This window comes from Babylonia areolata, chromosome 27 (assembly GCF_041734735.1).
Source record: "Babylonia areolata isolate BAREFJ2019XMU chromosome 27, ASM4173473v1, whole genome shotgun sequence".
Lineage (NCBI taxonomy): Eukaryota > Metazoa > Mollusca > Gastropoda > Neogastropoda > Buccinidae > Babylonia > Babylonia areolata.
Window position 1 is genome coordinate 41,153,240 of NC_134902.1, and position 23,827 is coordinate 41,177,066.

The 23,827-nt window shown below is 42.3% G+C and overlaps 1 protein-coding gene across 2 annotated transcripts in view; it reads left to right on the plus strand.

The window, feature by feature from the left end:
* LOC143301262 (P-selectin-like) overlaps nt 1-23,827 on the plus strand; it is a 101,839-nt gene that overhangs the window by 32,070 nt on the left and 45,942 nt on the right. For both annotated transcript variants that reach the window (XM_076615410.1, XM_076615411.1), the window contains exon 3: nt 18,587-18,752. In XM_076615410.1, the coding sequence (XP_076471525.1) occupies nt 18,587-18,752 (166 nt within the window). The remainder of the gene's footprint in view (nt 1-18,586; nt 18,753-23,827) is intronic.

Consider the following 23,827-nt stretch of genomic DNA (forward strand, 5'->3'; position numbering starts at 1 on the left):
TGTGGTCAGATGTTATATATATCTGATACAGCTGTGGTCAGATGCTATATGACAGAGATCGTGGTCCTGGTGTCAATCGTTATAGAGGTGGCGATTGTGGCAGAGACGATGGTTTTGAATGCGGAAAAAGGTGTTGGTGCTGATTATAGAAGACAATGTCTTTGTTACCAAGTGTACCGGGGTCACAAGGAGTATTGGGGGGATGTACATAACAAGGTACGAACATAAATCGAAAATCACACACAAACACAGATACAGTAGAAATTAGGATACATACAAGTGCATTTCAATATAAAAACTTGTGCATATTCACACATGCACGCACTGCACACATACACACACACATGCACGCACGCGCACACACACACACACACACACTCACACACACAAACTCTCTCTCTCTCTCTCTCTCTCTCTCTCTCTCTCTCTCTTTCTCTCACGTTTTAACAGAAGCTGCATTTTACATGTGGATGGGGCAGATGACTAGATCTTCAGGTTGATGGTAGTTGAAGGGCGTCGGCTCAGGAGAGCCACGACGGCCATCTAGCTCCACTGTGCTGTGTGCATGCCACACGCAGCTGGCCCCCGGGGTGTGTCTACCCATGCATGCGAAGTCTGGATCCGGCAGAATCTGCGGAAGAAACCTATCGGTTCAACGGAGAGGAAGGCGGTTACAGCAACGCACTGTGGAGTGCAGAGAGCAAGATGAGACACCGAAAGGATATCTTGGTCATCCACTGCATCCGTGCTCATCCTCCAGTCGTCTCGACTTAGTCTTGCCACTGGAAATTGGTGGACCCGGACGAGAGAGTGAGGTCGACATTGCGCAGCTCCTCTTCACTTTAAACAAACTCATCGCGCAAGTCATCAGTCATCCAAAATGACCTTTCATCCTTCATCATTTCATCACCCCCACGTCCTGTGGCGACAGGCGAGCGACGAAACGACAGGTGTGGGTACACTGGCAGCCGCAGCCGCAGACCTGCACGCAGGCGGTTCAGGCCATAGGGTCGTTCTTCGTCGACAGGAGCAGCGATGGAGCTCGGCAGCCGTCTGAGCGTCTGAGCAGCCCTCTTTAGGAATGCACTGCTCACCTCCCTGGCATGAGGAAGGGGCTAGAAAAGGTGCCCTAAAAATTGCCTGCTCCATATCACCCTGGCCAGCATACCGCGGCTGGCGGGGACCCGACATCAGCGGTCGAAACAAAAAGAAAGAAAAAAACAACAACCAAGGATCATTCCTCTCACCATTGGTGCTTGGAACATAAGGACTCTCCTGGACAGAGATAACGTGGACAGACCCCAAAGGAGAACGGCACTAGTTGCATCCGAACTCGCCAGATATAACATTGACATCGCAGCCTTGAGTGAGACTCGGCTTGCAGGCGAAGGCGAGCTCTGTGAACGGGGATCTGGTTACACCTTCTTCTGGAGTGGACGAGGAAGCGAAGAGCGACGTGAGGCTGGCGTTGGTTTTGCAGTAAAAACAGCACTTGTCAGCAAGCTAGCTGGAATCCCAAAGGGAGTCAACGATAGGCTTATGACCATGAAACTCCCACTGGCATCTGGCCAGAAGCACCTCACCATTGTCAGTGCCTACGCCCCAACCATGACCAACCCGGATGAAGTGAAGGCGAAGTTCTATGAGGACCTTCACTCTGTCATTGCTGCTGTCCCTAAAGCAGACAAGCTCATCATTCTTGGGGACTTCAATGCTAGAGTTGGCTCTGACTACATCTCCTGGGATGGAGTGATTGGAAAGCACGGTGTGGCCCACTGCAACCCAAATGCATTGCTTTTGCTTCAGACTTGTGCAGAGCACGAACTGCTGATAACCAACACAGTTTTCTGCCTCCCTACCCGTAACAGGACGTCATGGATGCACCCTCGCTCAAAGCATTGGCATCTCATCGATTACGTCATCGTCAGGAAAAGGGATAGGCAAGATGTACGTGTAACAAAGACCATGTGCGGCGCCGAGTGTTGGATAGACCATCGCCTTTTAGTGTCGAAGCTGAATATTCGAATCCAGCCCAAGAGACGCCCCCAAGGTCAGAAGGCTCCAAAACGGCTCAACATCGCTAAGCTGAATAACATCACCATCAAGCAGTCCTTTGTGGAGCTGCTGGAAGATCGTCTGGAATCTGCCTCTCTGGACAACCAGAATGTGGAGTCTGACTGGAGGACCCTGCGTGAGCTGATCTATAGTACAGCTTCAGAGACCCTGGGACCCATGACCAGAAAGCACAAAGACTGGTTTGATGAAAACTGTGATGAAATCAAGCAGCTTCTGGATGAGAAACGCCGTCTGCATCAAGCCTACCTGAGCAACCCAAAGTCCACATCAAAAAAGGATGCGTACGATGCCATCCGCAGGACTGTCCAGCAAAAGTTACACCAGATGCAGGATAAGTGGCTGAGTGACAAAGCTGATGAGATCCAGGGATATGCTGACAGGCACGATATGAAGAGGTTCTATGATGCTTTAAAAGAAGTCTACGGCCCCACATCCTCAGGATCATCCCCCCTCCTCAGTGCAGATGGGAATACCTTGATCACCGAGAAGGAGAAAATTCTCAAACGCTGGGCTGAGCACTTCAACAGTGTCTTAAATCGCCCTTCCTCAATAAATGATGAAGCCATAGACCGTCTCCCACAGGTCCCCATCAACGAAGCACTGGACGATCCGCCAACACTTCTTGAGACCCAGAAAGCAATCCGTCTGCTATCCAGTGGCAAAGCACCTGGCTCAGACTCCATACCAGCAGAGGTCTACAAGGATGGAGGCACTGTGCTGACTGAGAAGCTCCATCAGCTGTACTCACTCATGTGGAAAGAAGAGACGATCCCCCAGGATTTCAAAGATGCATCTATCATTCACTTGTACAAGCGAAAGGGGAACCGGCAAACCTGTGATAACCATCGGGGCATTTCCTTGCTCTCCATCGCAGGCAAGATACTTGCCAGGATCCTAGTAAACCGCCTCACAGCACACCTTGACCAAGGTCATTTGCCTGAGAGCCAATGTGGATTCCGGAAAGAGCGCGGAACCACCGACATGGTGTTTGCTGCAAGGCAGCTGCAAGAGAAATGTCAGGAGCAAAATGCTGATCTGTTCTCCACCTATGTCGACCTCACTAAGGCCTTCGACACCGTGAGTAGAGAGGGACTGTGGAAGATCATGGCCAAGTACGGATGCCCTCGGAAATTTATTTCCTTGGTCAGCCAATTCCATGAAGGCATGCAGGCTCGAGTCCAGGACAATGGCGAAACATCTGCTCCTTTTGCTGTCACAAATGGTGTCAAGCAAGGCTGCGTCCTGGCTCCAACGCTGTTCAGCCTCATGTTCTCTGCAATGCTTACTGTACTGATGCCTTCAGAGATGGCGATGTTGGAATCGGCCTAAAGTACCGAACAGATGGCAAGTTGTTTAACCTCAGAAGGCTTCAAGCAAAAACGAAGGTCATGACAGACATCATCAGAGACTTTTTGTTTGCTGATGATTGTGCCCTCAACGCTGGATCTGAAGCTGACATGCAACTCAGCGTCGACAAGTTTGCCACTGCCAGCAGGAACTTCGGCCTTACCATCAGCACGAGGAAAACTGAAGTTCTCCATCAGCCAGCCCCAGGGAAACCCTACGTTGAGCCCAACATCACAGTCAACGGTCAAAGACTCAGTGCGGTGGAGCGGTTCACATACCTTGGCAGCACACTGTCACGAAATGCGACCATCGACGATGAAGTGAACGTCAGGATTGCAAGAGCAAGCGCAACTTTTGGCAGACTCAGTGCAAATGTCTGGAATAGAAGAGGCATTAGTCTTGAGACCAAGCTAAAGGTCTACAGAGCAGTAGTTCTCCCCACACTACTGTACGCCTGCGAAACTTGGACACTGTACCAACGACATGCCAAGAAGCTGAACCACTTCCACACAACATGCCTCAGGAAGCTACTGAACATCAAGTGGCAAGACAGGACCCCAGACACAGAGGTGCTCGCAAAAGCCACCCTTCCCAGCATCTTCACCATCCTGATGCAGTCCCAGCTTCGCTGGGCTGGACACGTGGCGCGCATGCCAGACCATCAGCTGCCCAAAAGGCTCTTCTATGGCGAGCTGCAACAAGGGAAGAGATCACATGGAGGTCAGAAGAAGCGCTTCAGAGATACTCTGAAAGTCTCTCTTAAAGCGTTTGATATCAACCCTGACTCCTGGGAGGAATCTGCAGTGGACCGTGACAAATGGCGCGCTGCTGCGCACAAAGGTGCCAAGTTGTGCGAGGCCAACAGGACTGCAGCAGCTGTTCAGAAGAGGCAGGCCAGAAAGTCACAGGCAAACAAGCTCCCTGACAATGATATGCCTGTCTTTGTCTGCCCCAACTGTCAGCGAACATTTCGTGCGCAGATTGGACTATTCAGCCATCTGCGCATTCACAGATAGATTCATGAGCATCCTCCCCCGCACCCCACCACCACCCTCCCCCCATCCCCCAGCTGGATGACAACGATGGTCATCATCGATCTCGATGGACACACCACCAGTTGATTGCACAGTTCTAGTTATCATACTGGATTTATTCGTGAGACAGGTCATTGACTGCTTCGGTAAAAAAGCTATTGGCGAAGCGATTGGTTTTCGTCCGACCAGATGGGAGCATCTCGAAAATACCAAAAGCTGGAGGTAATTCGTCCTGGCTGATAGATTTTGATAGATTCTGATAGACTGTGCTTTCATATCTGTGAAACTGCATGTTTGGTGCATATCTGTTATGCATGTGTTGGGGTATGTGTGAATGTGTGTCTTCATGTTTTACATTTATTTGCTTATTTATCATCATTGCTGTCTTATTTTTTATTTTTATTTTTTAAATTTATTTTATTATTATTATTATTATTATTATTACTACTACTACTACTACTACCTTTTTCTATATTATAATTATTATTTATTTATGTAAGCTTATCTATTATTTATTCCCCCCTTTTTTTTCTTCTTTTTTTCTCAAGGCCTGACTAAGCGCGTTGGGTTACGCTGCTGGTCAGGCATCTGCTTGGCAGATGTGGTGTAGCGTATATGGTTTTGTCCGAACGCAGTGACGCCTCCTTGAGCTACTGAAACTGAAACTGATAGATTTTGCTTATATATATATATATATATATATATATATATATATATATATATGTTCACTGATGGATGAATGACCGGAAATAGAATAATATGTTGGGTCGCCTGTTGGTCGACTTACTAATGTGAATAAGGATGAAATTACTGGTTTTCTTATAGCTGACTTTATTAAAGTTTTTGTGTCATAAACCATATTCTTTAAAAAGTTAAAATTTTATGGTCAATACGGTATAATTATTGTACTCATATCTTCATTCTTATCTGACAGAAAACAAACTGTGTCACTTGATGGATCTGATTTTCTCATGTTATCTGTGAGTCATGGTGTCCCTCAAGGATCCGTTATAAGACCCGTTTTATTTTCTATGTATGTTAATGATTTGTCTCTATACATTATAACCTTTTGTGAAATGTTTGCAGACAACACCACTATACATGCTAGTCAGGCTAATTTTGACAAGTTTTATACAGTTTCACATAAAAGCATTAACAGATCAGAGGACTAGTCCGACACAAATGGCATGTGTCTCCATCCCACAAAACTAAATACATGTTAGTTACACCAAGACAAAACACCAGAATCTTTCTACCTAGAAAAATGTTGGACGCCGTTCTTCCTCTGTCTCTGGACCTTGTATTTGGAATGAACTTCCTCTTTCGCTTCGTCAGGTCTCCGCACTCAGCTCTTTCAAGTCTGGCCTTAAAACCCACCACTTCACAAGATAGCCTCCCTCCCCTACCTCTTCCTTGTCTTCAGTTTCTTCAGTTTTAGAGTTATGCATGCGTGTGAATGACTGGTGTGAAAGCGCATAGAATTGTCTCTGCACAAGATTCAGCGCTATATAAATATATCATAGATATTTATTAAATATCCTGCCTCTAACTGGAAACTGAGACATAACAAAGCTATTTTTTATGTAAACGTCAATGTCCGGCTGTGCCCCTATGTCTACCAGAAAAAGATTCGAAACTAAATGAATTCGCAATGCACATACGATCAACGTCCCTCTTCCAAATATTGATCTCTTCAAATTTAGGCTTATTTTTTCGGTAGTTTGTGGAATGCCATATTGTCTTCGTTTAATGTGCATACAAGCCTAAATATTTTCAAAAATAAATACCATGCATATCTCATGGAAAAGTTTGCGGACAGTACCAAACTGCGGACAGTTCGCTAAACTTACAAATACGAGTCTGAAGATTCTTAACATTATGTATGTATTCGCTTATGTGTTTATGTTTTTCACTATTTTTGCGCATGCAAAGTACATGCGTATGTCATGTATATGTGTGAGTATACCTACTTATTGCTATTATTTTTAGTAGTAGTAGTTTTAGTAGTTTGAATTTCTTTTCCTTTGTGCCATGAGGGTCGGATATAAAGAAGCATGCTGTGGGCAACTATGAACCTCTACAACATCAATGCCAACCTAATCAAAGTCGTACAGAGCCTCTATGAGAATGCAACAAGTGCAGTGTTTCACAACAACATAGGTGATTGGTTTCGGACGACGGTCGGTGTGCGCCAGGGCTGCCTGCTCTCCCCTACTCTCTTTAATCTATTTCTTGAGAGAATCATGGAAGAAGCACTAGAAGAACATGAAGGAACAGTGAGCATTGGAGGGCGTACAATCACAAACTTGCGCTTCGCTGATGATATTGACGGATTAGCTGGTCACGAGCAAGAGTTAACAGACTTAGTGAACCGCTTAGAAGAAAAATCAACAAAATTTGGTATGGAAATCAGCGTGGAAAAAACAAAAGTGATGACAAACAGCAACTTCACATCAGAAATCAAAATCAAAGACCAGAAACTTGAAAGTGTTCACAGATTCAAATATTTGGGATCTATCGTGACAGACGAGGGATCAAAACCAGAAATACTGTCAAGAATTGCCCAGACCACAGCCGCAATGACCAAGCTCAAACCCATCTGGAGAAACAGAAAAATCGCCATCAGTTCCAAAATCAGACTGATGCGCTCTCTGGTCATGTCAATCTTTTTATATGCATGTGAATCATGGACCCTTACAGCGGACTTAGAGAGAAGAATAAGAGCTGTAGAAATGAGGTGCTTCCGAAGACTCTTAGGCATCTCATACAAAGACCACACCACGAATGAAGAAGTCAAGAGACGCATCCGCAATGAAATCGGGCCCTATACTGACCTTCAAACACTCACCAGACAACGAAAACTGAAGTGGTTTGGTCATGTCACACGCTCCTCTGGTCTTGCTAAAACAGTCTTACAAGGCACAGTGAGGGGAGGAAGAAGAAGAGGCAGACAAAGGAAGAGATGGGAGGACAACATTCGAGAGTGGACAGGCATGGAGCTGAGAGACACCCTGAGAGCGGCCGAGAGACGCGAGGACTGGAGAAAGGTGGTTGACAAAGCTTCAAAGGCGCCCCAAAGGATTCGGAATCTGAGGGATCGGTGACGGTGACGGTATGCTTATTCCACTTCCCTCATTAAATTCGTTATGATTATCGTTATCTCCCCCTCTCAGTCTCTCCACCCCCACCCCCTTACTCTCTCCCACCCTCCATCTCTTTCTCTGTGTAAAGACATCCATTCAAACCCGTTTAGATAAAGACAGAAATTTCACAGCTCACTCCTCGCAGTCAGCCATGTTCACGTGCGCCAACTCTTTAAACCAAAACAATACTTTCTGTTTATGGGGGAGCTCTTATCCTTGGCTGGAAGTCATCCTAGGAGACGGAACTCCGAAGAAAAAACCTGCACCTGCCGAGCAGTATCTGCACCTGTGGGACTCTAAGCGTCGGTAGGCGAGAGAGTGGGGAATGGACTGCACAACTCCTCTTCACTGAACAAAAAAGTCACCTGTGCTGGTCAGGCAACCAGGCTAATGTCGGAACGGGTGTTTGAGGCACTGTTGAGAGAGTTCCTCTTCGCTGATGACTGCGCACTTGCTGCACACACCCATGAGGACATGCAGTTCATTACGGACAAGTTCTCAACCTCCTGCAGGCGCTTTGGACTCACCATCAGCCTCAGCAAGATCGAGTCCATGTACCAACCAGCTAGCTCACAGAACGCCAGTGCCCCCCCCCCCCCCCCCCCCCCCCCCCCCCCCCCCCCCAACCTGCAATCAAGATCGATGACACAGAGATCACGTCAGTCGACAAGTTTTGCTACCTGGGCAGCACCCTATGCAGCAACGGAGCCCTTGATGCAGAAGTGACGCTGCGCATCGCTAAGGCCAGCTCCGCCTTTGACAGACTCAAAAACAGGCTGTGGAACAACAACGGCATCAGGCTCAGCACCAAAATCAAAACCTACAGAGCTGTTGTGCTGACCACCTTGTTGTACTGCTGTGAAACATGGACGACGTATCGCCGTCACATTCAACAACTTGAGCAGTTTCACTAGAGATGCCTACGAAAAATCCTCGGCATAAAGTGGCAAGACAGGGTCTCCAAGCTCCAGGTCCTAGAGAGGAGCGGCCTGCCCAGCATCGAAAGCCTGCTGATCCAGTGCCAGCTACGCTGGACAGGACACGTTGTCCGCATGACAGACAGCAGGATCCTGATGATGTCAGCTGAAGGAAGGCCACCGCATTGGAAGACCCTGCAAGCGCTTCAAAGACACCTTGAAGACAAACCTCAAAGCCTGTGACAAAGACATCGCTTCCTGGGAAACTGATGCCCTTGACCGCTCTTGCTGGAGGATGCTGTGTTCTAGTGGCATAAAGACGTTTGGAAACAACAGAACTCTGGCCATTAAGGAGAAGCGTGAGCGAAGGAAGCAGGGCTCATCTTCTGGAGACGTTTTCCCTTGCAACACCTGTGGGAAGTGCTGCGCATCCAGAATCGGCCTCTTCTCCCATATGAGGACACACACCGACAGATAAGCCTGCCTGCCTACATCCGTCGGCCCGACGGGAGACTCCATCATCACTTTCTGTTTATCGTTGCAAAGTACGTGCTTATGCTTGTCTCCGTATTGTCTTGTCTTGTCCGTAAGTCCCGTCAGTCACATGTGAGTGAGTGGATGCGTGTGTGCCCTGTACAATTTCACTAACTTCCCTAGGTTCAGTCACGCATCATCCTCACCAAATTTGCCAACTCTTTATCCTAAAATGTATTGATAAGATTCAATATCATAATATAAAGATGTTCACTGTATTTCTACTTAAGCTGTTCTGTCTGTCTGTCTGTCTGTGTCTCTATTTCTGTCTGATAGTGTGTGTGTGTGTGTGTGTGTGTGTGTGTGTGTGTGTGTGTGTGAGTCAAGCAAGGGTATGTTCTTGCCCCCACCCTGTTCAGTCTCATGTTTTCAGCCATGCTGACAGATGCCTTCAGAGACGCTGACGTAGGCATTGGCATCAGGTACCACACAGATGGCTCACTCTTCAACCTCAGGAGGCTTCAAGCAAAAACCAAGGTGAGGACAGACACCATCAACGACTTCCTGTTTGCTGATGACTGCGCTCTCAACGCTGCCTCCGAAGCTGACATGCAACACAGCGTCGACAAGTTCTCTGCTGCCTGTGACAACTTTGGCCTTACAATCAGCACAAAGAAGACTGAGGTGATGCACTAGCCAGTTCCAGGAAAGCCTTACGTTGAACCAAACATCTTCATCAACTGGCAACGACTGAACGCGGTGGACAAGTTCACATACCTGGACAGTACACTCTCTCGCACAGTTGTCATCGACGACGAGGTGAATGCCAGACTTGCCAAAGCCAGCGCTGCCTTCGGCACACTCCATAAGAACGTTTGGAACAGGAGAGGCATCACCCTGGAGACGAAGCTCAAAGTATACAGGGCCATAGTTCTCACCACACTGCTCTATGGATCTGAACCATGGACGGTCTACAAACGCCACGCCAAAAAGCTGAACCACTTCCACACCACCAGCTTCAGAAAACTTCTCGGTATAAAGGGGCAAGAGAAGATCCCTGACACAGAGGTGCTCACTCGTGCAAACTTGCCCAGCATCTACACCATCTTGATGCATGTAGTTCGCATGCCAGACCACCGGCTCCCCAAGAAACTGCTGTACGGCGAACTCCAACATGGCAAGCGCTCCCATGGAGGCCAAAAGAAGCACTTCAAAGACACTCTGAAAGCTTCTCTAAAGGCCTTCAACATCAGCCACCACATGGGAGCTGAATGCAATGGACAGACCAAAGTGGCGTTCAGCTGTCCACAAAGGCGCCAAATCCTGTGAGGCCAACAGAATCGCTGCAGCAGAGCAACGCAGACAGGCCAGGAAAAGCAGTGCCAGCAAGTCCCCGACAGCCACCACCATCCCCTGTCCACACTGCGTCAGAACCTTCCGGGCGCGGACTGGCTTGACCAGTCATCTGCGCACCCACAGAGCCCACCCAACCCACCCACCCCCAGGATGACTAGATGGTCCTCGTCGATCCCGACGGACGAACCACCACTTAAGCTGCTCTGTCTGTCTGTCTGTGTCTCTTTTTCTGTCTGATAGTGTGTGTGTGTGTGTGTGTGTGTGTGTGTGTGTGTGTGTGTGTGTGTGTGTGTTTGCGCGCACGCGCCAATATTCCACAATTGAAAATAAAGAACCATTCCTTCATTTACTCATTCATCTGTCTGGCTCCCTTCTCTCTCCCCCTCTTTCCTGTCTGCCCTTTCTTGTGTGTAGACGTCTTGAAACAATGGTAGTTATGTGAAGTGGCCAATGTACTGGTATCTTCATTGTTGGAAAATAGAGGTTCATTCATGTATTCTTTCATTCATAAATTAATTCATTCTTTCATTCTCCCTTTCCTCTCTCTCCCTCTCTTGCTCTGTCTCACTGTTTCTCTCTCAGTCTGTCTTGGCCCATTCCCACCACTTAGAATTTTAACTAGGTAATTAATGGAAATCGTAGTTGTTTAAACGTACCAAACATTACAATATTTTATGTATATCGATTCACTCACAGGTACACTTGAGCGCCGTGAGTGTATGTGTATGCGTGTCTGCCCGCGCGCGTTCGCGTGTGTGTGAAAGTATATGTGTGCATGGCATGCAGGTGTAGACGCACTCTTAACTGTTGAGTGATGATCTTCATAATTTCGCAACCTCTGTTTGATATGTAAAACTGTCATGCATCCTATTGTATGACTACGTTTATGCTGCTCTTTTTTGTTGTTTTTTTGAGACAACGTTGGCTTGTCATGTGTGCCGGTCCAGCACAATACAAGTGTTCTACTATTTAGTGATTTTGTTGTTGTTTTTAATTTTTTTACGTGTTTTCTTTCTTTTTTCGCTGATATCACTTCACTGGTCCATTGATAACCGGGGTTACTGACGTTCTTGTTGTTGTACCTCCGTTGTTGTTTGATTATTGACTTTTTTTCTTCCCTTTGTACGAACATCTTTTCCTTTTTCCCTTAAATTTTCCTTTTGAAAAATGTCTACCGTTATTTGATACTGTTTTCACTTGTGGTATGCTTTCTTTATTCCCCTATCATTTCGCGCTGAACAAAATAGTGTGTCGCTGTCTTATACTCTTCAGCCTTTTCTTCATCATCTTCTTCTTCTCCCCTTCCTCCTCCTCTTCTATTCCGGACAGCGGTGTCGCTGCAATTCCTTGTTCTTACGGATTGCTTGACCTCTCTTCTGTTCTCAGGGCATTTGAGTCTCGGTTGAATTCAATGCGCATCCTGGTAATATTTTTAATTACTTATGACTTAATTTTGTCGTTTCTAAATATAACTTTGAAAATTTGTATTTCATGTTTGGTATTTATTACAGTATGTGAATTTTTTTTTTTTTTCTGAATTGGACTCTGTCTTCTTAAGTGCCCACATTACTTCATCTGTAACCCACATATGTAATTTTTTTTTAATATTGTGCACGCGTGTATTTGAATGTGTGTGTGTAACTGCTTAACTGTATGCAATTGTTCAAACACCTTGTGATTTTCGTTAAACAACCTGTACGTTTTTGACTCACTTGTGTAAACAAAGTGAGTCTATGTTTTAACCCGGTGTTCGGTTGTCTGTGTGTGTGTGTGTGTGTGTGTGTGTGTGTGTGTGTGTGTGTGGTAAACCTTAACATTGCCATTTTCTCTGCAAATACTTTGTCAGTTGACACCAAATTTGGCAAAAAAATAGGAAAAATTCAGTTATTTCCAGTCATCTTGTTTAAAACAATATTGCACCTCTGGGATGGGCACAAAAATAAAAAAAAGAAGCCAAATTATATGGAAACTGAATTTACTGGGGTTTTTTTGTTTTTGTTTTTGTAATTCTCTAAACTTGGCACTTTGATCTGATATTCGACACAACAACAACAGCAGTCATTTTTATCATTTTTAGTTCAAACAGGAACTTCTTTTGCTAAGCATGGAAGTTATATTTATTTTGCATGTCTTTGGTGCAGATAGTAAAAAAGGGAAATTAATCTGTAATTAATGCTAGGGGGCTTAATTTGCTTTAAACTGATCTTTCTCATCTTAAACATTACATTTTGAAATTATACTCACTACATAAAAAGCTTGTGTGTTTTGCTCTCAGTGTACAGGGCTTTCACTATGTTCATTCGCCCATGTGGTCTTTTTCGGAAAATACTAAAATCAATACGAGTGGACTTCATAGATCTATTGGCTGAGCCCTGAAGGTCATGGGCAAAAATCAACTGCGTACACATATTTATTCATATTCAAAGCGCGTGCTCATATTCTTCGCGAACGCGAACGACGCCATTTTGTTTCAAGTTATTGACCTGCCCGTTCAGTCCTATATTCAATGGACAATACACGATAACATGTGATGGAAAGTTGGAGAAGGAGAACGTTAAATATTTATTCAGAGAAAGATTTGTGAACGTCTCATGACTTACTGGATTATGCCCCAAACTGCCATAAAATATCCACATAATCAGTCGGAAATCACAGTTAAAAATAATAAACCTTGAATTGATGAAACGTAAAAATTTCTAGTCTTGACTTTTCTCAAAATGAAGTCCTTTTCACTTCATACGACGTTTAGAAGTACTTGTACTTGGCTCTACATGTTATTAGTTTAACTAAATACTTAATTTTCATATCAACTTTAAAACTATAAAACTAGAATGAACATAAAAGAGAAATTGAATTGACCGTGTCAACCGGGTGTAACCGGAGGTCAGAAAAGAGAGATAAACCACTTGCAGAAATTGCTGAAGCCAGGCAGCCTGCGCCGCGACACGCATTCATTATTCATGAGCTGCCTTTGCCCCGCCCAAACGAAAGGAAAGCGTCAGTCGAACGCAGTCTCCTGAGTGATTTTATAATTTGGATTACACCTTTTTTCCCTTTTCTGTTTGCTTCATCCCACGCAGATGTCAAACTCAATTTTGTTGTGAGTAACATTCCTAAATATTTATATGTATTGGTTACTTTTATTTCCCTCTCACCACAGCACCATTTTTCACAAGTCGAAAGATGACCTCCATTGCGGAAAACTATAATATTGGTCTTATCGAGATTCACTGTTTGTTGTAGTCTGTCTGTTTCTTGCTTAAGGGCATTTAATTGATTTTGTAACCCTATGGGTGTGTCAGACAAGAGAACAACATCATCAGCAAATAGCATTAAGAGCAAATCTGTTGCGCCAGGTATCATTTGTATTCTATGTCTCCCCTTCTTTGATAACTCCACTGCCAATTCACCGATGAAAAAGGAAAACAGCTGTGTGCTTGGCATACAACCTTGTTTAACCCCTCTTGGACACTGAAAAAAGTCTGAATAAATACCTTTGTCACGAACACATACAAGTACAGAATCGTAGATGCTTTTAACAGCCATGTAAAACTCCTGAGAGAGAGAGACAGAGACAGAGACTTAGAGAGAGAGATAGAGCACAATACAACGGTCTGCTCGGGCAACATGAAGCGTTCGTATATATATGAATTATATATATGATTATGTACATATAGATAGATTTAGATTTACATACTGATAGATCTATATGAAATTATGTATATATGTATTCATGTATGTATGTATAGACAGATGTTAGAAGAGAGACAGAGCTGAATATGTGTTTTATGTTTTGATATATATATATATATATATTTTTTTTTTTTTTTTTTTTTTTTTAAGAAATGGTGATGTAAACCAGAAAGTGTGAAGAAAAAGTAGCGTTACGAAAACGCAGTTCAATAATTTATAACTGTCTCTCTCATGTGCAACATTGCGCTGGGGGAAGGGGGGGGCGGGGGAGTTGGTGTTGGGGGGAGCTGCTTTATTTTCTTTTTATATTATCTACATTCAAGCAGATGCAAACGTGCTAAAAACCAAAGCAAAAATGAATCAGGTTTTCATTGTATACAGCGAATCTTACTACACGTGGGAAATTCCAGGCGTAACTTAACTTTCGCTTTACTGCAGCTGAACCGTCAGAACCGACCAGTTTCCTTCAGGTGGGGAAAGAGAGGGTGATTTACCCCCACCCTTCCGCACTGCGTGTGTGCCCCAAAACGGCTTCAGCACTGTTATAGACAGTAAGAAGGGGCCTGCCGCGAGTGGTTTATCTCTCTTTTCTAATCTCCGGTGTAACTAAACTTGTACATCTATCTAGATCCAGAGAAAACGGCTAAATGTTGCAGTGTGATTGCGGCGATAGCCACATCTCCTTTACCGCGGACTTAAAAAGAATTTTTAATTGCCCTTAAAGATTTTTTGAATGCCTCAGATACACCAGAATAATATGATTTAAACAGCGTTCTCACTGCGAACACAGCAATCGATTTATCGCCCTTTTCAAAAAGCATGTTTACATGTCATATTTTTTAACTAAGTTCAGGAGCCACGATAGTGTAATGGTAAGACAGTTTCTTCTCACCCGAACACGCAGGGTCCACATTTTAACGATTTTTTTTTAAAGTGTATCACAAGTGAGTCTTGAAGGCCTTGCCTCTTTTTTTTTTTTTTTTTTTCAAACCTGGAACCTGGAGTGTTTAGTATTTTTGCATCACCACTTAGGAATATGCATATACTCTGTAATTGGCCTTCTAAAGAAGGACTGCGCATCGGTTATTTAAATATCAATCACGCAGTAAATAAATTGAATGACATATCATTGATCTTAGAAAATTCCGGAAATCCTTTTAATTTGTTTTGTTTCTCAGAATAAACGTTTATCTGATCGCATACGTCATTATGTGACTCTGATGTAACTATCCCAGGTTATAGGATACTCCGCCTTGATCCGAAACTTCAAAGGAAACATGTCTGTTAGTATATTACAGTCAAGCAGTCACGTTAAAGCGAACAATGAATTTAGATCAGTTCAACATTGAATCCATTGGTTAGAAATTAAAATAAAACATATCAGTCCGCTACTTATTGGATTTATTTACAGAAACCCGGCTGAAAGAGTTAATTGGTTTGATGATTTTATTTCAATGATGGATGCTGCCATGCTCGAAGATAAATTATTATGTTCGGTGTCTTTAACATTAATCTATTAAAACCTCAGCTGCAATGGAATCAGATATATACAGCATACAGTTTGGAACAACTTATCGATAAACCAACACGAGTAACCCCTAGTTCCAGTACCCTCATTGATCACATTTATGTTTCATGTAAACAGAATTGTTTGTAATGCATGCCAGAACTAATAAGCGCAAATTCTCATTTTCTTTCAGAGTTGTTAACCCCTGGAATGCACTACCTCAATCAGTTAAATTTGCAAAATCTGTGAATGAGTTCAAGAACCTGACTGACAAACTGCCCCAGCTAGAAGAACTAGTTTATGGCTATGATGAGTAGAAACCCCATTAGGCACGACCGACCTACACAAAAACAATCAATACCAAAACCAAGAGGGGACAAATATTATACCTTGCAGTCTAGGTGTAAGCAGACACCGTCCCTACTACTACTACTACTAGAAATAGAAATATGTTATCCAGTCACTGGATGTAGCAATCACTCACCTGTTTGCATCACTTGGAAAAGAAAGGGTATTAAAATTCCAAAAGCAAGTCACAAAACCATTGAATATAGATGTTTCAACAATTTTAACACAGATGCTTTTTTGCATGATTTACTTTCTTCTCCACTTTCTCATGTCTATCAATACACCGATCCGGAAAAAAGCTTAAGATTTTTGGATAAGAACCTTTAGTAATATTTATAGTAAGCACGCACCAATCAGGACTAAACGAGTGAAACACCGTATGTTACCTCCGTGGATTTCTAAAGAAATAAAAAATGAAATGCACCTTAGGGATCTTCTAAAACCAATAAATCAAGAAGAATATGTTAAAAAAAAAAAAAAAAAAAAGGAATAAAGTAAATTCAATGCAACGTAAAGCTAAGCACAAGTATTACCAACAGAAAGTGACTAACAAAAAAGACTCAAGATCTATTTGGGATGCCATTAACAGACTAACCAACAAGCACTATACTAAATCACAAAATAGTACTAACGATATAACCCCAGATACAATTAACAACCATTTTGTAAGTATAGCTGTAATGACAGATGGAAATAATAATGACTTAGAACTGATTACTGTCAACCCAAAAATATAAATTCTACAGTTTTCATCCCTTATGTATCAGTTCCCGAAGTTTTTGCCTCTCTAACGTCCATGAAACAGTTAAATACCAAAGATATACATGAACTGGACAGTAAAATCACGAAGATTTCGGCACCAGCAATAACTCTCGTACCTACATTTATAATCTCTGCATTGATAAAAACTATTTTCCTGTATGTTTCAGTTTTTCCACTCTTCAAATCAAGTGATCCTTCTAACTACAGGCCTATATCTATACTATCGGTTCTTTCAAAACCACTTGAAAAGCATATCCAAAAACATTACTGTGTCACTGAAACAAATATCAATTGATTCACCCAGTACAGTCAGGTTTTAGGAAAAAACATTCTTGCCATACTGCTCTGACACTAAATGATAGATAGATGGCTCTTAAATATAAATAATAGTAAGTTTACAGGTGTTGTCTTCGTTGATTTTGCTAAAGCCTTTGACTTAATAAATCATTCTCTTCTCCTCAAGAAACTTGCTTGTTATGGCTTCGCTAGGAATACAATTTCTTTCTTCCTTCTTATCAGATCGACAACGACTGGTCTGCATTAAATCTTCCAAATCAACTTTTCAAGAAATAAGGTAAGCTGTACCACAAGGATCGATTCTTGGCCCCCTTCTTTTCTCCTTATACATTAATGATTTACCTCTTGATATCAAATCTAATTGTGAATTGTTTGCCGATGACAACTCCATCCACTCGACCATACATGTATTAAAGTTATGACATCCAATTTACAAGACAGTGTGAACAGATTAGTTAGGTGGACAAAACATAACCATATGTCTCTCAATGCAAAAAACAACAAAAAACTAAATGCATGTCTGTAACAACTCGACAGAAACGCCAGATAATGCCAACAAATTTGTTCAGTATTTTCATTTCCATTGTAAAGATTGAAGAAGTCAAACCACATAAAGTTTTAGGTGTAGTTATCAAGAATGATTTATCATGTTCTGAACATATTACTTACTTATGTAAAAGGATGTCTCAAAAAGTATTCCAGTTATCAAAAATAAAACACTTTCTAAATACACATGCCCGAAAACAATTCTTTAATGCTCACATACAGTCGATAATGGATTATGCTTCTACGTTGTGGAATTCTGCTAGTGCAAATACTCTAAAACCTCTTGTTAGATTATACAAACGTGCTTTGAAATAATTTTTATTCAAGTCATGTTCATTAACTCCTAATGATTATAGGTCACTTGATATCCTTTCACTGGAGCTAAAACTAGAGTATAATAGGCTGTTTATATGCACAAAATAGTAAGCGGCTACGCACCTCCTTCAGTTATAAATAACTTCCCAGTAAATAACATATGACATGTGCATAAGTTGCATATACCTCGACCAAATCTTGATCTTTTTAAGTCCAGTCTAACATCCAGCGGGGGAACGTATTGGAATAATTTACCATCACATTTAAAAAATATAACTAACCACAACTTTAAGCAAACTCTATAAATGTACCTGATCACAAAATTTGACGTCACCTGAAATCCATTATTGCTTTCGTCAATTTGTGGGTTCTCTCTCACTCTCTCTGGAGTGGGTGCATTTGTGTGTGTGTGTGTGTGTGTGTGAACTGGTGGGATGGTGTTAGATTCCGACCGGGAAGGACTGTTGTTTTCTCCGTTTTGTTGTTGTTTTTATTTTGTTGTGTGTGTGTGGATTTCATGATTTTTTTCCTTTTCTTCTTCTTTTTTTTAATGGCTGTAAATGGTGAAATAATGATGTATTTTGATTATGCGCGCGCGCGCGTGTGTGTGTGCTTCCCCGCTTTATTCCCTCTTTAGGGCGAGGGCTGGATGTAAAAAAGCATGTTACTTGCTTATCTATTACCCTTGATAATAAAGATCTTGTCTTGTGAAGCAATAAAGTACCCCAGTGTGGGTAAGCTCAACTGCACGTGCTGACGCTGTGTGCACAGAGCGGGGGTCAGTGTGACCTGGAGCCAGGCCTGGGGCCGTGTGTGGACTGCAGACAGCGCCTCCTGGGGCCAGCGGGGCGGGTGGTGGTGGTGGGGGAGGGCACTCGCTGTCAGCGTGCACGTGATTCCCCTGTGCTGTGTGTTGACGGAAAGTGGATTCCCACAGGTAGCAAGTTGTGTGTGCTGCTCTCTCTCTCTCTCTCTCTCTCTGTGTCTGTGTGTGTGCTGCTCTCTCTCTCCCTGTCTCTCTCTCTCTCTCCCGAGTCCGTGTGGAACAGACGTGTTTTTGATCGCTCTGATGTTTTGATGTGTTTAACGGTGTCAGAGAACGTTATTTTGTGTTATTTTTTGTTGGTTGTTTCATCAACAAGATGTGACTGCTATGGTGTGATTATGATGCTTCGATGAACAAGGTATGGACTGTAATTGGAGCTTGATTATCTACATGGAATAATGAAGAAAAATTGTCCTGACGTTTGTTCAGTGGTGTCCAGTGTGAAACACTGTGTAAGCGTGCAGTTTGATTTGTTGTCAGCGTGACCTGTGCGCCCTGAATACGGACAGCCGCTGTACCTTGTGTGATTTGTGATCTGTGTCATGAATCAGTAACTTTTCCTTGTCCCATGTCCGAGTGGTCTGAACAATATATTATGATACACAGTCATGCTAATCATATGCTGATGTTTCTTTATCATGATGGATAGCAGCGTCGAGATATGAGACGGTAAATTACAGCCGACAATAGATGACCTACAAAAACGATTTTCCTGTCCAGAAATAGAACTTGTTGCATGGCGGAACTGTTTGTCTTCTCGTTATGCATCAATTACCGATACATTCATTCTGACAGAAAAGAATGATTATGATTACGATGACAATCCCCTTTTCCTCCCCCTGTGGATTGAAGACTCGGTTCCCACCAATCTGGCCAAGACTGTCATAAGACTATTCAGTAAACAGTCTAAACGTGTGACCCTGTCCTTGTATTATACTCGGCAAGGCTCAGGAACTTTATTGTGTCAGGGAAGTGACTGTGTTAAATGGGACACAGAGGAATGTGAAGTTTTGAAAGACACTGTGTATGAGTATTGTGAAAAGCAAGATTTGCATGCGTTTCAGACTGCAGTACTCTTCCTGACAGACAGTAATAACAGGTTAGATTTATCTCCCCCTATGTGTACCCAGAAGGAAGTAGCCCCCCCCCCCCTCCAGTACCCACGTACCCAGCCTCAGAGCAGTTACAGAATGAAGTATTCTGCTAGAATTTATGAGTGACTTTTCTGTGGTGTCTCCTGCAGTTCAGATAACACCTTTTGACAAAGATAAGGGTCAGCATGAACAGACACAACCCCATCCAAATGGTGACGAAAGCCAGACTTCCTCTGTCAGTACCAGTCACAGATGAATGGGAGTGAAATCAGCCCCTAAACCATCCAAACGATTAAAACGTCATCGCAGACGAACGCTATGCCCCACAAACTATGTTGGCAAAACTAACTTTGAAAAACTCCAGTGTTGAAACAACTATTGAGGATCTGATAAACAGCCAAGCCGATAGTGAGATTCATTTTGTATCAAGTCTAGAAGACTCTAAAGTTTCCATTAAGAATGAACTCAAACATCACATTGACCATAAGGTTGAGTCCTTACGCTCTGCTCTTGACAGTCTAAAAACCATTATCTCTGACGTCAGTTCCGCAGTAACCAGCCTGAAAAAACACAACTTGGGACGCTTCATTCAGACATAAAACAACTGAAGAAAAAATCTACCTCATCATGTGGTACTTCCACCCAGTGTGGTCTGTCTGACAGTAATACTTCAGAGAAGCATTTTGACCAACAGACCCAAATCCTGTCAGTCTCTGATGACCGACGTTCTGGTCCATTGACAGCACAGTCCACAGCATCTGGTGATTCCTTGCCACAGAAAGATGCTAGTGATGAGGTTTGCTTTCAAAGCACACCTCAGTTTGTTTCGGCAATTCATCAGATCAACACTGAAAATATAGATGTACCAGTACAAAATCGGTTTGATGTTCTGTCCGAATCCAGCCAGCAACAACCTGTTGACAGCAGTCACAGAGTCCCACACTCTCCCAGAGTCAAAAGTACCCCAGATCCCTCTACACATGATTCAACACACGATGGTAAAATACTGAATCAAAAGATGTCCCCAGAGAAAGTACTGACTGAAATAAACATCCCCGCCGATTCCTCCTCGTTACTGATAGGGGACTCTGTTATAAGATATGTGAACCCAAAGAGACTACAGACATACAATGACCCACTCTTCAAAATATGTATTCCTGGACTAACAGTCACTGATCTCACCCAGTGGTTAAAGTACTTACTCCCACACAGCACTGTTGGCCAGTGTGCACAGCAGCTGGTCAACATGGCGTCACAGCTGGTGTGCGACCGAGACCGTCACCGACCGACGCCACCATGGTAGCCATGGAGCATTGGGCTGTTAAATTATACTGACATGTTCTGTGTACGGTATGGCTACACTTGTGTGCCATATATGCGGCCTATGACAATGCGGCATATACAGGACTGAGAGGTCGCTATCATGCTCTGCATAAACAGACATTATTCATATATCTTTTCATTACATTTGGTTAAACAATGTTAAACTAAAATAAAGAATGTATTTCCCGTTGTTCATATATTATTGTGAATTCATTGCCAATTCAGGCCAGCTTTCACACTCGGATTGGGACGGTTATCACTGCACGTTACTCTCTGTCTTTTTGACAAAAGCTGCGTGAACAATTGTCACGTGTCTATACTTAAACTTTTCCATTTTTTTCAGAATTTGTTTTTGCCTTTGTACAAAATTAACCGTTGTATTCTGTATTTCTTAAATAAGTTTATTTAGAATAACTTGTATTTTTATAAGTGTTATTGTGTTTGCTCAGTACATTCACCACTTGCATTTGCCCTGTGATTATATCAACATTGATTATGGAGAACTCCAACACCCCCAAGTGGCTGACTAAAACTGGATTCAAAATAGGATACCTTAATATTTGTCATATGCTGAACAAGATGTCAGACATTTCCCCCATCCTTTCTAATTCTGGTAATTGCTTTCATGTTTTTGCCTTTTCCGAATCACGATTATCTGATGTTGTTTCAGACAATGTGTTATCTATTCCAGGATACCACCTCATCAGGCGTGATGCCACAGTTAAACTGGAAACAGGATTGCTAGCTTATGTTCATCAGTCTGTAAATTACAAAAAAGTTAATATTTTTTTAAATAAATATATAATTGAATGCATTTGGTTAGATATTCGCTTAAAAGGGACCAAGCCAATCCTTGTATGTTTTCTATACAGAAATCCCGAAGAAAGGGTTGAGTGGCTTGATCGCTTTGAGCACATGATGGAAGATGCAACTAACTATTCCACCGAAATTATTTTGCTGGGTGATTTTAAAACGGATTTGTTAAAACCACATGATAACTGGAAGGGAATCACTGAAACATATAATCTAACACGGATAGTTAATACTCCAACAAGGAAGACACCTCTCTCTGAAACACTAATCGATCACTAATCGATAACGTAACTAACCCTAGTAATGTTGTAGAAACCTCTGTTCCTGTATATGACCTTAGTGATCACTTTCCAGTATGTCTAACATGGTCTAAGAAAGGTATAAAAATCCCCAGATGCAGTCACATGTATATGTCATTCCGTAGTTACAAAACTTTTGACACAGAAGGGTTTCTGTCTGATTTATGTATGGCTAAATTTTCTGATGTTTACCAGTGTACCGACGCTGACAGTGCGCTTGCGACATGGTGTAAGTACTTTCTTTCCGTCTTCAACAAACATGTTCCATTAAGGACTAAACGCGTTGGACAGGATGATAAGGCCCCGTGGTTGACAAAAGATATAAATAATGAAATAAAGGCTCGAGAACTATTATAAAAAAAACAACTAAAGGAAAAGATGAAAAATTTAAGAAACAGAGAAATAATGTAACATCCATGAAACGGGCTGCCGAAAGGAAATATTTTAGTGATTTAATAATATCTAAAAGAGATACAAAATCCATCTGGAAAGCTATCAACCAACTGTCTGGGAAAAAAGTTGAGTTTACTCCTTCTGGGAATGAGATGTCAGCTGAAATTCTAAATATACACTTTACGACTGTCGCAGAAAGAACTGTTGGGGTTGGTATCACCGACTCCAATGACTTACAATTACTCAAATGTTTTTGTAACACGAAAAGAATACATTCCAACTTTCAGCTAGCATACATAAGAGCACATGATATTTTCAAAGAATTATGCTCTTTAAAACAGTCCACATCCCGAGGTTTAGATGGTATTGATAGTAAAATTTTGAAGATAGCAGCACCTATCATCTCTGAACACATCACTTATATCTATAACCTCTGTATTGAAAAACGCTCCTATCCACAGGCTTTTAAAAATGCTAAAGTGTTACCTGTCTTTAAATATGGTGATCCATCTGACCCTACTAACTACAGACCTATATCAATATTGTCCACACTATCCAAACCTATCGAAAAACATATCAAACTTAATCTTCAGTCACATTTCAACAAATATGATTTATTTCACCCCAATCAAAGCGGCTTTAGAAAGAATTATTCCTGTCATACTGCACTGACTAATCTTGTTGAGGAATGGCATTTAAACATTAATGATAACTTATTTACTGGGTCTGTTTTTGTTGATTTTGCAAAAGCTTTTGATACAACAGATCATAAACTACTTTCGAAAAAGTTAGTCACGTATGGCTTATCTTTTGATTCAGTTGAACTGATATCTTCTTTTCTTGATAACAGGAAACAAGTGGTTATCCAAGCTTCTAAAATGTCCCCTCTCATGTCAGTTAATTATGGTATTCCTCAGGGATCAGTTTTAGGGCCTGTTTTATTTTCAATTTATATAAATGATCTTCCACTTCATGTTTCATCCTCTTGTGAACTTGTCGCTGATGATACAACACTCCATTAAAAAGACACAAATGCTAATACAGTATGCACTAAGTTGCAGAGTGATACTGATAAACTTATAAACTGGACTGAAATGAACCACATGGCAATACACCCACAGAGTTTAAATTTATGTTAATCACAACCAGACAAAACGACAAAATATCAAATCTAAAATAAAAGGGCTCAAGATACTTGATAATGATTTGCTGGAAGTTAGTTCTTATTGACTACTTGGTCTTACACTTGACAATAACCTTTCCT